General features: G+C 43.7%; 1 protein-coding gene across 4 annotated transcripts in view; it reads left to right on the plus strand.

The window, feature by feature from the left end:
* LOC112640446 (CREB binding protein) overlaps window positions 1-14,964 on the plus strand; it is a 126,630-nt gene that overhangs the window by 14,726 nt on the left and 96,940 nt on the right. For all 4 annotated transcript variants that reach the window (XM_049110961.1, XM_025416705.3, XM_049110962.1 and 1 more), the window contains exon 2: window positions 9,532-10,244. In XM_049110961.1, coding sequence (XP_048966918.1) covers window positions 9,532-10,244 — 713 coding nt within the window. The remainder of the gene's footprint in view (window positions 1-9,531; window positions 10,245-14,964) is intronic.

Genomic DNA, 14,964 nt, shown 5'->3' on the forward strand with positions numbered 1-14,964 from the left:
TCAGCCTCCACCATTCTTCCTCTTCTAGGACTTTTGAGTTACAGAGTGGACAGGCAGCTGATGACAGCACCTCACCTGGGGTTCAGGGTCCCTTCGGCCATGGTGGTGGTGAACAGTGAACCCCTTTCTGTTCCAGACCATCTGGTTACCCTTTGAGGGCTGCTGAGTGAATTATGGGTGGTCTGGTGGTGGCTTGCTGCTGTGACAGCATCTTCTGTTCCACCTTTGTTTTATGGAGGCTTCACATCCTGCACCCTTCAGGTCTGAGGAAGATAGCACACAGACCACCACATTTAGGAAACTTAAAATTGTCCTAGCTATCTGGGAATGGCACTTCCCTGGAACATGTAAGTGTGTGGAGTGAGGATAGGAGGCTGGCTGTGATTCCAGGGCTCTGGTGATTCAGGTCCAGGGTGACAGGATTTTCAGTCAGGAGTCCTGGATTCTTTAAGTGAAAGGTAAATAGCTGATGTTCAGGGAAACAAGATCTCTTGATCTCTGAAGTAGAGTAAACCATGAAATGCATTTGTGAATGAGAAAAGAAAATGCTCAAATTTTAATAGTAAATGATGATGCAAAGTAGACTTACCCTTCTTGGGTAGACTTACTCTTGAAAAATTGTGTAGGAAAAAAAAAAGAAAAATTGTGTAGAGTGCCTTTTTATAAACCAGATTTTTCCCTTCTGACTTACATCACAGTTCCTGAGGTACTATAGTTTTATTTCAGTTTCATCTAGTACAACAGCCTGCTTTCCTTCCCCTCACTTCAGACAGTATAGTTCATAGTGTTTAAATATTTAAGGGTACTTGGCAGGTTTCCATCTAAAAGAGTCCCCCTGGATAGATCCTTTGCTAACAGGAATGTTTGTCCCATAAATTAACTGTAAATTTGGGTTTAATAAATTGAATTGCCTTATAACTCTCAACAAAACACTTGGGTTTATATTAAAGAACAGAATTTGGGTTTTAATGCAGGGTGCTTTGTTTTGTTTTGTTTTGTTTTGTTTTGTCATATGCTCTGCTCTGTATGATGAGCAATTATTTAAGTGGATATCAACAATGGATATTCCCCCAAGAAGGCCTTTGTTCATTTTATTTTTTATTTTTATTTTTTAAAGATTATTTGTGAGAGATACAGAGAGAGATAGGCAGAGACACAGGCAGAGGGAGAAGCAGGCTCCATGCAGGGAGCCCAATGTGGGACTCTGATCCTGGGTCTCCAGGATCAGGCCCTGGGCTGAAGGCGGTGCTAAACCGCTGAGCCACCCGGGCTGCCCACCTTTGTTCATTTTAAAAGCATTCTGGTGGGATCCTTCCCTCCTGAATCACACTCAGACACCTGCAGAGGGAAGCCTGCCATATTGGTGTTGAAACCTACCGTAGGCAAAGTGGCCAGCTTGTTTTGTCTGCTGAACCACCCCCCCCCATGTGCAGTGTTCATTTCTTGCATCTTTTCCTTTTAAGATCTGCTCTGAGTTTGCCATTCATCTGGAGCCTTTCTTGCCTCTGTTCATTCCCTTATTCCACTTGCTTGCAAAATCCGCTCTTTGTGTGTTACCAGTTTCAGTTTGTGACTTGGTGTCTGTGGCCTATCTTCCTCAATTAGATTATAATTCTCTGGGGGGCAGACTTTTATTCGAGTCTCAAATAAGCCCAGTTAGCCCTTCAAGGAGTGAAGTTCCCAGAGGAAGGCCATGTGGCCTAAGAGGAGGAGGCAGATCGCTCAGCCAGGTCCACTCTGGCTCTTAAGCAGATAGCAATTCTGAGGAGGGGCGGGACTTTTTGTTCAGTGTAAGATCACTGTTCAGAATGAAGTAAAACCTCATTATTCTGTACTAATTAGGGGTGGTGTGTCTGCATGAAAAGCTTGAATCACAGAACATTTAAGAAGGAATTTACTTTAATTATTTTCTAATAGTAATTGTTAAAAAAAAAAGTTAGATGTCTTTTGGGAATGTATTTAAATGCCTAGATAAAAATTATTTGTGGGGCGCCTGGGTGGCTCAATCCAATGATTTTGGCTCAGGTCATGTTTTCAGGAACGTGAGACCAAGCCCCAAGTTGGGCTCTGCCCTGGGCATGTAGTCTGCTTGGGATTCTCTCTCTCCCTCTGTGCCCCACCTCAATTATTTGTAATGGCCTAAGTGCTAAGAAAACCGTGTTCTTTTTCTTTTTTTAAATATTTTTGTTTATTTGAGAGAGAGACAGCAAGTGAGGGAGTACGAGTAGGGGGCGCAGCAGAGGGAGAGGGAGAAGCAGGCTCCCCACTGAGCAGGGAGCCCTAGATGGGGCTCTGTCCCAGGACCTGGGATCATGACTGAGCAGGCACTGAACCAACTGGGCCACCCCGTCGCCCCTCTTTTCCTTTTAAAAATGTTTTCATTCTGCAAATTTTTTTTTAAAGATTTTATCTATTTGTTCACGAGAGACACACAGAGAGAGAGAGGCAGAGACACAGGCAGAGGGAGAAGCAGGCTCCATGCAGGGAGCCTGACATGGGACTCGATCCCGGGACTCCTGGATCACACCCTGGGCCACCCAGGGATCCCCTCATTCTGCATTTCTGAAGAGTTGTCCCATTGCTTATTTGCACAATCCCCACAGATTTTCAAAGCAGAGTAAGCTTTAATTCTTAGCATTGTCACAGATTCTTAGGACTTTACCTTAGAGAAGTGACAGTCATTGAGCATGGGGTGCCAGGTCCTTGATGGGCATGTACGGGTCAGCCCTCATAGCAACCTTGGAAGATGGTGCTATGACAATTAGTGACTGATAAGTATTGAGCCCTTACTGCATGCCAGGCTAAGTGCTGTGTACACACTATATGATTTCATTCTTTCTTCAGTTTCAGATGGTCTCCAGATCATCTAAGAATTACAACCCTATGAAAGTGTTTACCATTCTTTGGATTCCTCCTCTTCAGATGTGAGCTTTTTCAGAGTGCATTGCCCTTTTTGGATTAATTTTTGTATCCAGTTTTGACTTAGGAATTAAAAATTCTTTTTGTAAAAATTTCCAGGGTTGATGAATAAAAATGCCTAGCTTTTCTAAAGTTTAAGAGAGGGGTCCCTGGGTGGCGCAGCGGTTTGGCGCCTGCCTTTGGCCCAGGGCGCGATCCTGGAGACCCAGGATCGAATCCCATATCAGGCTCCCGATGCATGGAGCCTGCTTCTCCCTCTGCCTGTGTCTCTGCCTCTCTCTCTCTCTCTGTGACTATCATAAGTAAATAAATTAAAAAAAAAAAATTAAAAAAATAAAAAAATTAAAAATTAAAAAAATAAAGTTTAAGAGATGCATTTGAATAATCAGAGATATAGTACAAGTAATGCCAAAGAACATGTAAACAGAATTATGAAAAGAGAAACAAAAGCAGACCTTTTCCACAGAGAATGAGGGCTGCAGCGAGAAATGGGCATGGAGGGGAGAGGGAGCACCTGTAGGAGGAGGGGTTTCATGCTCAGAAGTAGAGAATCATGAACAGGAACGAGGACCTCCACTCTTACTCTCAGGGTTGTTTCTCTGATTAACATCTCTTATTTCGTATTAGACCGTTTCATTTATATACCAGCCACAGGATGAAGAGGCGTGGATGCTGGGGTGTATCCAGCAGTAATCTGACTGGTCTCCCGCAGGATAAAGAGGCTGCAGGAGAGGGGGGTAAAAAGGAGGAGGATTAGAATAGGGAAGTGTTTTAGGAGGATTCACTATTGAATTTTGTTCTCTTTGTTTCTGTTTTACAAAAGTAGTAATGAATGTTAGGATTACTACTTTATATCTTGGGCTAGACAAGTGAAATGTTGAAACTGTTACTGTGTGTCCTATAACTTTGGCACTCTTCTCCAGAATTCATTCATTTGTTCAGGATGAAGATATTTGTGGAGAGCCTGATCCTTCGTGTGGTCTTTACAGCCTTGTGAGTTATAACTCGGAGTTGATAGTGTGATTTTAAGACTCATTCATTATGTATGTAAAATATAGAAGAGTTCCTACTTTGCGCCAATACAAGATTTGATAAACTAGTTTGTACACATTTAGACAGAAAAATCAGTTCTGCCGGTCAGAGAATTTGAGGCTCCACTTGCTATTCAAGAGGAAAACGTAAAGTATGACACAAGGGGAGATGTTAGCAAACCTAAGGAAAGATGTGTTTTGTGGATGATTTGCTTCGCCACATTTGAACACAGACTATTTTCAAACAAAACCGCTTTTATTTTATTTTTTAAAATTTTATTCATGAGAGACAGAGAGAGAGAGAGACAGGCAGAGGGAGAAGCAGGCTCCATGCAGGACGTGGGACTTGATCCAGGGTCTCTAAGATCACACCCTGGGCTGAAGGCAGCGCTAAACTGCTGAGCCACCCAGGCTACCCACAAAACCGCTCTTAAATGTTACAGGCTGGGTGGATTGATTCAACCACTTACCTGGTATTTGATTTGTAAAATGAAGAGCTTTTTTCAGAGTCCCTGATAATATAGTTCATTCCTATTTAAGGTGAAATATGAACTTCTGAATATGATGGATAAAAATGGATCTTAGAATGTGTGTAGGATGCTTGTCTTTCAGTGTTTAGAGGTGATTGTTTCCTGTAGTGAGGTTTTTCTGCATGGTGCAGAAGTGACACATCCTTGTCATCATGCTTGATGGAGATACTGTGCAGTGGGTGCCCCAGCCTTGTAGGAGTGTGACAGAGACTGGGAAAACCAACAGCTACCTTCCCAGCGCAGCTTCGTGAAAGGGATGGACTCTGAGTTGGCAGCCCAAGAGCCCCAAGAGGGAGAGAATTCCTGTTGGCTGTGGGAACATGACAGGCTGTGTTTGTTTTGTGATGCCAATGTCTCTTGCCAGTGGTGAACCCCTAGAAAGCAGGGTCCAACGAGTCTCGTGCAGCCTCACTTCTCCCTGGGTCTGCTGGGGGCTTGGTGGAGGAAAGGGAAATTACCTAGAATTGGAAGTGGTGATGCTCAATCTTGAATCTTCAGAACTTCCGATGATTCAGATTGGTATTGCCTAACCAGTGTTGGGACACTTTGGTGTGTAGAAAGTGTAACTGTGTATGTTGCAATATCCTGCCTTTCCTTCTTCACTCTCTGTCAATTTTGTGAACTAGACAATATGTGCATGGAGACAGTAACAGTGAGAAGGGGGATGCCACTGTCCCCCCCCCTCAAACCCTGCACAGCTCATCTTGTCTTCTTAGAAAGATACTCCTTGTGTATTTGCTTGTGGACACGTACATATGTGTTTGCACTGGTAGGTGAGGATGTAAGTAGGATTAGTCTATTCTTTCCACAACCAAACAACTGTGAGATGTGTTTAGACTGAAACAAGATGAGAAAAGTGGCCAAGGTGGACAAAATGTGGCAGAGCAGCACAAACCAAAATTGAGCCCAAGACATTCTGCCCTGTGACAGCTATAAAAGTTGCATGTGCATTTGGAGTAAAACTTGCCATAAGCAAGTAAAAAAATAGCCAAACTGGTAAATTTGAGAGTGGCAGGATAGTGGGTAAATTTTAAAGGTAAGAAATTTTTAAAGTTTTTGTGCAAGATAGAGTAAGAGAACCAGCATCTACGGTGCCAGGTGCCCTGATCAGCTTTCATCATGTAACTCTGGGGTATCACAGTTGGGAAAGAGAGAGAGACACTGAGCAGTTTGCTCAAGGATACAGAGCTGGTTGATTCAGCCGGGATTTGAACGCATGTGTTCCATTCCCAGCTGTTCCTTTTCCTTCCTCATATCTAGTTTCCACTGGAGTAGGGACCCTGAATCTGACACAGCAGTGTTTAACTGTTCCTTTGGGTTTACCTGTTCTTGTCCTGGCCAGCCGCCCTCTCTCAGGAAGAGTGCTTTGAAACACTTGGAAGAGCCAATCAAGGAGCTTCAGCACGCCATTCCAGACTTTTTAAATATTTGGAATTCGTTTCCTTGTAATAATTTACAGTGCTTGACACCAACTCTTCGTCCCCTCCCTGGCAAATAGAAAGGAAGCTTGGTCTCTCTGTTATAGTGGCTCCTGCTTGCTGGTTTAGATGAAGTTTCATTTTCATGTTCATAGGCTAAGGAACATTGCATTAAAAAACACATATACACTGGGGTTTTTTGTTTTGTTTTATTTTGTTTAAAGAATACTGAGTAGGGGCGCCTGGCTGGCTCAGCCAGTAGAGCATGCAACTCTTGATCTTGGTTGAGATCATGAATTGGAGCTCCATGTTGGGTATAGAGATTACTTAAAAATAAAATCTTTTAAAAAATAAAGGAAGAGTGAGTAAAAAATGTGTGTGCATATGGACAGAGTCTAAAAGGCAACGGAAACATAAGTTATGTTGGAGAATTGTTTCCTTTTTCTTTTGTGTGCTCTTCCCCCCATGTGTTCTTTTTACATGGAGACCTTGGTGAACCTCCAGATTCAGGACAGCACAGTGCCATAAAAGCTATGGAATGGAATCCACAAAACCATGTTGAGATGCAGAAGCTGGGTAGTTGGCAGCAAAAACCCCCAATTCGTGGCTGTGTCTCAGCTGTCTGCTGTATCCAGGAGTCAACTCCTGTGTCTTTTCATTATTACGTGTCCTGTAGTCACAAGGCAGCAGCCCCAGATTGTGGGACATTCTACAAAACAACTGGCCTATCCTCTTCAAAAATGCCAGAGTTAGGAAAGAATAAGTCTGACAAGCCTTTCTAGACAAAAGGGAAGGACAGAGACATGACAAGACAACCAGGTGCACCGGAGTCCTGAATTGGATTTTAGACCAGGAAAATAAATGTAATAAAGGGCATTATTGAGACAACTGGCTAAATTTGAGTTAGGGCAATCAATATATTAAGTATTGTATCAGTGTTAAATTTACTGAATTTGATAAACGTGATGTTTTTGTACAAGGGTGTTCTTAGGAGGTCCGTGGTCAGAGACTTGGGAGGAAAGGCTCATGCTATCTGCAGCTTACTCTCGCAGGTTCTACAAAACTCTGTGTGCCCGTGTGCTTATGTGTGAGTGTGTGTGTACAGTTGCAAGTAATCCCTAATTCCTTATAGTCGAGTAGGGTGAAATATATATGTATTAGTTAGAGGTGGTTTACTAGGCACATATGTACAGAGAACTTTGGTGGCTAAAAAGAGGCACTGGTCTGTTCAGGGATAGCCCAAAGAAAGTCTTCATAGTCACTGTGATTAATCTCAGTGAGAGGTAGGGGTCTGGTTTTCTAGACAGAGAGTGAACATCCAGGAGAAGGATTTCTGCTGCAGGTGACAGCTCATTGTTGTGGCTGGAACGTAGGGTGTATCTGAAGGTGCCAGGGGAAAGAAGGGCCGAGAACTGGTCAGGGGCCACATCCCGATGGCCTCAGATGTCTTATGGAGGAGCTTTTGAGCTTCATCTGGATGACATTAAACTCCAGCTAGAATGGCTTAAATATAGGAAATGGATTTTTTTTTCTTATAATGAGAAATCTGAGGGTAGGGGAGGCTCCAGGGTTGAATAAAGCAGCTCAGGGACGACTTCACAAACCCCACTTTATAGTTTTTGCAGCAGTCATCCCTAGCGTGTCAGAGGCCCTCTCCTGCCCGAGGGTGGCTGCCATAGTTCCACTGTGAGATGCGGGAAGGGAGATTTCTTCCTGAGCATCCCTTACTTTTGGGAAGGAAAACCTTTTCTATGCTGTCGTGGAAATATGTACCTTCAACTCCCTTAGCTGGGATTGTGTCACCTGCAAGGAGAAGGTTTGGGGGGGGAGGGTCACTAGTCACTTCTCCCAAGGCTGGGAAGGTGGTGCTCTTCTTAGAGCAACCTCAGAGCAGCCACCCGGGGTGCTATGGGGGAAGCAGTCTTAGGGAGAAGGCAGTTCAGTTTTTTCAAAGTGGGTGGTGGTGGGGTGGGTGGCTGTGTTTAAAACAACGGCAACAAAAAGCCACATGCACTCATCACCCCACCACTTCTACCACTATGACCACTGCCCATGTGCTCATATACTAAACTGCTAATCTTACTTCCTGAGCCATTTTGCATATTCCATTTGCATGTCTTTACATAACATATACATTTTCCTACATTTTTATAGTCTTCAAAATTATTTTAGTAGATGTGTAATTTTTAAAAAGATTTTATTTATTTACTTTAGACAGTGAGTGAAGGGAAGAAGGGCAGAGGGAGAGGGACAAGAGTTTTAAGCAGACTCCACACTGGGCACAGAGACTGATACGGGGCTTGATCTCATGACCCTGAGATCATGACCTGAGCCAAAATGAAGAGTTGGACCTTCAACCGTATGAGCCACCCAGGTGCCCCATTCTAACATTATATAGTAATTCATTAAACCTTCTATTACTGGATAACAGTAATAATAACAGCTAATATGGTCCACTTACCACCCACAGGCACTGTTGGTTAAAGTGCTTTACACTTATTCATTCAGTCAGCCCCCATGAAACCCTATGAGGTGTGGTAGTTTTCACAGTTTCCAAATGGAAACTGTACCTGAGGCACAGAAAGTCCAGGAAACTCATGGCTAAGAAGTAGGGAGCTGGAGGCAGAGCTGGGGTTCAGGTGTAGGCAGCCTGGGTCTTAGTCTGAGCAGTTGGCTGACCTGCCTATGTGTATGGTTTGGCCTTGTCTCCATGTTACACACATGCCACTCTTGTTATATTTTCTGCAGATCTTGTCCTTTGTGCACGTGTGGCCAGGTTGTTGTGGGTTGAAGAAGGCATGGTCGGTGAGAGACTAGAGATACACTAAGCCACGTGTTAGAGAAATGGTACCTTGAGAGGGACCAGAAGGAAGAAGTTGCTTTACCTGTCATCAATTACCCTTCAGGAAGGATGGTCTCTTCTGTTGACTGTTTTTTATCTTCCTTTTTGATGCTTACCCACTGGCATCCTTTGTGTGTCTACTCAGAAGTCCAGTGTGCTGCCCATCCTTCCACGTGGCTGACAGTTAGCCCCTTTCATGTGGGACAAGTGGCTGTTATATTCTTTTACCTTTAACTATTTTTAGTTTCTTTATACATTATTTTCTGCAGCTTCAACACTTGGAGAACTCTCATTTTCTATTTAGGTTGGGGTAGGTTTTTTAATGATTTACCTTTTAAATATGTAATCACTTAAAATTAGGCTTTACTTAATTTCCCCAAATTGGTATTCATCTAACTAAATGCCCAATTACTTTTTTGCACTCAGATATTCTTAAAAGAACTTTAACATAAATTCAGTGAAGGTTTAACTCCCTCTTGATTTCCTTTGATTTGTATATCTACATTTCTCTTTAAGTCACATGATTTAATTGTTGTTTTAGAATATGTGGTAACATCTAGTGGGGCTGGCCCTCCTCTCATCTGTGTAACTTTTCCTTCTTCAGAATTTGAAAAATATTCTTCCTTGTTTAATTTTCCCAAATGAAGTTTCAAGTCATTTTGACATAACTCTAAGACATGCTGGCTTTCTGTGTTAAGTGCTCCTTGAGGTTAAGGTCATAGTAACATATGACAGTTGGAAAGCTGTTATAGTTGCTTAGTTTCTCATTTCTATTTCTGTTTAATTTCTAGATTTTGGATCATTGTTTGACTTGGAAAATGATCTTCCTGATGAGCTGATCCCCAATGGAGGAGAATTAAGCCTTTTAAACAGTGGGAACCTTGTTCCAGATGCTGCTTCCAAACATAAACAACTGTCGGAGCTTCTGCGCGGAGGCAGCGGCTCTAGTATCAACCCAGGAATAGGAAATGTTAGCGCCAGCAGCCCCGTGCAGCAAGGCCTCAGTGGCCAGACTCAGGGGCAGCCGAACAGTGCAAACATGGCCAGCTTGGGTGCCATGGGCAAGAGCCCTCTGAACCAGGGAGATTCTTCAGCCCCCAGCCTGCCCAAACAGGCAGCCAGCACCTCTGGGCCCACTCCCCCTGCTTCCCAAGCACTGAATCCGCAAGCACAAAAGCAAGTGGGGCTGGTGACCAGCAGCCCTGCCACGTCGCAGACGGGACCTGGGATCTGCATGAATGCAAACTTTAACCAGACCCACCCAGGCCTCCTCAATAGTAACTCTGGCCATAGTTTAATGAACCAGGCCCAGCAAGGACAGGCACAAGTCATGAATGGATCTCTTGGGGCCGCTGGCAGAGGAAGAGGAGCTGGGATACCGTACCCTGCTCCGGCCATGCAGGGGGCCACGAGCAGCGTGCTGGCTGAGACATTAACACAGGTTTCACCGCAAATGGCCAGTCACGCCGGACTGAATACGGCGCAGGCCGGAGGCATGACCAAGGTAAGTGAGCTTCAGTGCTGTGAATGCATCCTACTAGTGGGGGGCAGGAGCTTTTTCCTTCCAAACAAGTGGTATAGTGCAATGGGACTATGGGGCACGATCCTGTCCTCCTTCACCCTTCCTTCCTGCCCCTTGGATTTGGAAGAGGGAGCTTTGGTATTTTGAACCCAGAAATAAAGATCTTTGTCCTTATCTTTAAAGTGGGAGCTCTTAAAGAAGCCAGCAGTAGAAGAGCCCCCACATCAGGCAGTTGAAAACATAGGAGATGTGTTTGGATTGATGGTCACTTTTCAGCCTCTGAGGAAAATGGTGGAAATAGGACCACATGGTTGAAAGAGGCTGCTTCTGCTGGGAATTTGCTTTCTGTGACGTTGCTGAATCTGGTGAAGGCTCCTGTCCCTCCCCTTCACCCAGCTGACAAAGTTCTTAGGCGGTTCATACCCTTGCCTTTTTCCGTCCACCCAGTGAAGTCACTGTTTGACCAACCGAGAAGCCATGTCCTGAGCTGGTGATGGTGAGCTGCCTGCCGTGGTTCACTGGGGTGACGCGGCAGAGCCAGGGCAGTGCGGGCCCTCAGGTCCCAGAAGAAACTCGGTGGCAGTGGTTCCCAGAGCAAGGTCCATGGGTGTAGCAGCAGCAGTAGCAGCAGAAGCAGCAGCAGTAGGGAGCTTGTTAGAAGTGCAGAGCTGCTGACCCAGAACCTGGGCTTTCTCAAGCCTCCAGGTGCAGCGGGGCCTGTGCAGGGTGAGAACTCCACTCTAGGTTTCCGCCACCGACCATGCAGCCAGCACATAGAGTAGAAGCTGAACGTGGAGGACAGGGTAGGTGGATGCCAGGGTAGAGAGGGAACAACTGGAAAGCTGGAAGGTGGCACGGAAGTGGGGTGCAGGTGGATCCCCAGTGTGGGAGTAGATGCCACTGTGTCTCCAAGACAAAGCACCTGTTTCAGGCAGTATTTGCCACAGCAAACTCTAGAACAAAAGAACAGTTTGGGCTGTTTCTTGAATTTGATTAGTCCATTGAAGGAAAAGGACAAGTAAGAGTAGCACACAACTTCCCCCAAAGCTGCTGTGGGCACCAGGAGGTGCATAGGAAGCCCTGGGACTGTCCTAGGTAAGGAGTCAGGGCTTTTTAACTTAAATAAAAATGAAGTGCAGTTGACCTTTGAACAGCATGAGTTTGAACTTCTCAAGTCTACTTATACACAGGGTTTTGTGTTGTTGCTTGTTTTGATAAATACAAGACTGTAAATGTGTTTTCCTTATGATTTTCTTAATGTTTTATCTTTATTGTAAGAAAACAGTATATAATACATGTACAAAATATGTGTTGACTGTTTATGTTTTTGACAGGCTTCTGGTCAGTAGTAGGCTATTAGTTGTTAAGTTCTTAGGAAGTCACAAGTTTTATGCCAGTTTTCCACTGGACAGGCAGGGGTCAGGGCTTCAAACCCCCACATTGTTCAACAGTCAGCTGTAATTTCAGACATTAATATTGCATTTATCTCTTGTGAAGTGTTGTTAAAGGGGAGGGAATGTGAACTTAAATTTTAATTGGCATTGGCAGAGGTGTGTCTGTATACATACATTCTTTCTAAAGGTAAGCTGAGGAGAGACTACTGTGGGCTTAGGGCTCAAGGTCAGCTTGATGTTTGCTTTTTCCCGATTCACTCATCAACCCATGCTACCCTCTTACAAAAACCTTTTTATTTTGGAGAATTGAAGTCCAGTGCAAAAGTAGACATTAAAAAAAAAAAGTAGACATAATAGTTTAATGCAAGGGTTCTCAAACTTTTCGGTCTTCAGACTCCTGAATAATCTTAACTCTTGAGGGCCCCAAGGAGATTTTGTTTAAAAAGTCAATTATATCTATCAATATTTGCCACATTAAATACTGAAATAGAATTTTGAAAACCAAGCACACATTCCATTAGCCATTAAGCACAGTGATACCACATGTCACAGAGCTCCTGGAAAATGCCTGTGTTTTTGTGAGAAATGAGAGTAAAGAAGGCAGTGTCTTAGTATTTTATGAAAATAGTTTTGACATCACGACCCCCTCCCCCTCCAAAAGCTATCTGTGTATTCCTTTTTTTTTTTTTTTTTTTTTTTTTTTTAAGAGAGGGAGACAAAACATGAGCCCCAGGGGGTGAGGGAGAGGGAGAAGCAGTCTCCTTGCTGAGCAGGGAGCCAGATGCAGGGCTTGTTCCCAGGACCCCAGGACGAAGACAGATGCTTAACTAACTGAGCCCCCCCAGGTGCCCCTATTATGTGTATTCCTAAAAGTTAGACTTTGGTATACCTAAACCCAGCACCATTCTCTCTTGTAAATAAATGATTTCTTTGTGTCATGTAGGTCTACTAAGTAAGTCAAATTTCCAGTGGTCTCCTATGTCCTAATTTGTTTTTACAGGTTTCTCCCCGCCCCCCCATATCTGAATAACTATATTCAGTGGATATGGCTTTTAAGAACCTGTTAACTGTAGGATCCTTACAATTCATTTGTTGAAGAACCTGATGATTTTGTTTATTTAGTTTATTGGTTCTGGCAGGTTTCCTGCAGTCTGAGCTCTGTTGGTATATCTCTGTCATTTCATGCTCCTCTGGCTGCCCAGGGCTTTCATTCCTTTGTACAGAGTGATCTGTCTTTCAAACGACACTTTGTGAGTATTCACTACGTGGAAAGGAAGCCACTTTAGTGTCGTGCAGACAGGCATCTCAGTTCCCTTTTAGGTATCCCAAAGAGGCTAATGGAAAAGGAAAGACAGGGACTGGTGCTTTTTGGAATGGTTGTCATGGCCTTGGGTGGAACAGAACTAACAGTGATGGACAAGTAGTAAGAGCAAGAGACAAGTTCATTTTAAGCCAAATAAGATTTTTAAATGCATGGGGTGAGGGAGGGAAGAAACTTTTTAAAAGATAATTTTGTTTTAAAAATTACCATCACAGGGATCCCTGGGTGGTGCAGCGGTTTAGCGCCTGCCTTTGGCCCAGGGCGCGATCCTGGAGACCCGGGATCGAATCCCACGTCGGGCTCCCGGTGCATGGAGCCTGCTTCTCCCTCTGCCTATGTCTCTGCCTCTCTCTCTCTCTCTGTGTGACTATCATAAATAAATAAAAAAATTTAAAAAAAAAATTACCATCACAAAGGAAATGCAGATTTCCTATGAAATAATTAAAACAATAGAAAAGAGCAGCTTCATTCCTTACAGGTGACCAGTTTTGTTTTAAAGTAGGCTCCTTGCCCAGCGTGGAGCCTAACACAAGGCTTAAACTCACAACCCTGAGATCAAGAGTCGGATGCTTAACCGACTGAGCCACCCAGGTGCCACTTCTATATAAATATGTTCATAAGAAATGGAACCAAACTACATAAGCTCCTTGCTGTTTTATGTAACAGTATATACCTTACTTGCCTTTCCTTATCAGCACAGAGATATTTCCCTTGTTTTCCTGATAGCAGAGTCTTCCATCGTAGGCTGTACCATAATTGATTGATCTACTCTGATGGTGAACATTTGGATTGTTTTGGATTTTTCATTAGTACAAACACAGCTGCAATGAAATGTATCTTTTAGTTTAGGCATATCTACATGCATCATGGGATAGATTCTGAAAAGTGAAGCTGTTGGGTCAAAGGCTTTGTTAAAATTCTCTTTCTAGAAAGTAATCTTGTACATGGTTTAACAATAAACCACACGCATGAAAAAAGGCACTAAAAGTAAGAACTGAAAAGTTAATCTCCCTTAACCTTTGACCTTTGGTTCTCCCTCATTCTCTCACTACAGAGAACTATTTCTTTTTCTTTTTCTTTTTTTTTTAGGATTTTATTGATTTATTCATAGAGACAGAGACAGAGACAGAGAGAGGCAGAGACACAGGCAGAGGGAGAAGCAGGCTCCATGCAAGGAACCTGACGTGGGACTCGATCCCGGGTCTCCGGGATCGTGCCCTGGACTGAAGGCGGCGCTAAACTGCTGAGCCACCCGGGCTGCCCAACTGAGAACTATTTATCTCTCCTGTTGGGAATGATCTGTGCATACAGAGGCCTAGAGAGGGTGTGTGTGTGTGTGTGTGTGTGTATGTGTGTGTGTGTATCCATCTCCCCTAAAGAGAGTTGTATGGTATAACATCTCTCTCCCTTCCATGTATGTGTGTGTGTGTGTGTGTGTGTGTGTGTATATATGCCTCCTTCCTGCCACTTTTATGTAAATAGAGAATTCTGTGTTAAATCCAGCTCAGCCCTTCTTACATGGTATGGTATGGTAATGGTCCCTGATTTGGGTATCTTAATTTATGACTAGTGCCCTAATGGCTTTATGTTTAGGTTGTTTCCAGTGTTTTGCTGCTATAACGGTTTTGATTTATATACACATCTTTGTACAGCTGAGTGTATCTGCTAGATAAATCTTGGTAGCGGGGCAACCCTTTTGGGTCCCCTCTTACTCCACAGAGCTTTTTGTGTGTCCTTGCCTAATAAAGTTCTGTTGCTTTACTCACCAAAAAGAAAAGAGAGAAATCAATCAATCAATCTTGGTAGTGAGACTTCTGGATTAAAGGATTTTGACATCTTTAATAAGCATAGCTGTTATCAAATACTCTCTATAAACATTGCGCAGATTACACCCTCACCAAAAAGTGAATGAGTCCCTGTCCCAGCCCCCCCACTCCCCCCCCCCCCTCCCGTTCTTACCAACGCTGATAGCATCTTTTTGCTGATT

The sequence above is a fragment of the Canis lupus genome, chromosome 6, assembly GCF_003254725.2.
Source record: "Canis lupus dingo isolate Sandy chromosome 6, ASM325472v2, whole genome shotgun sequence".
Classification (NCBI taxonomy): Eukaryota; Metazoa; Chordata; class Mammalia; order Carnivora; family Canidae; genus Canis; species Canis lupus.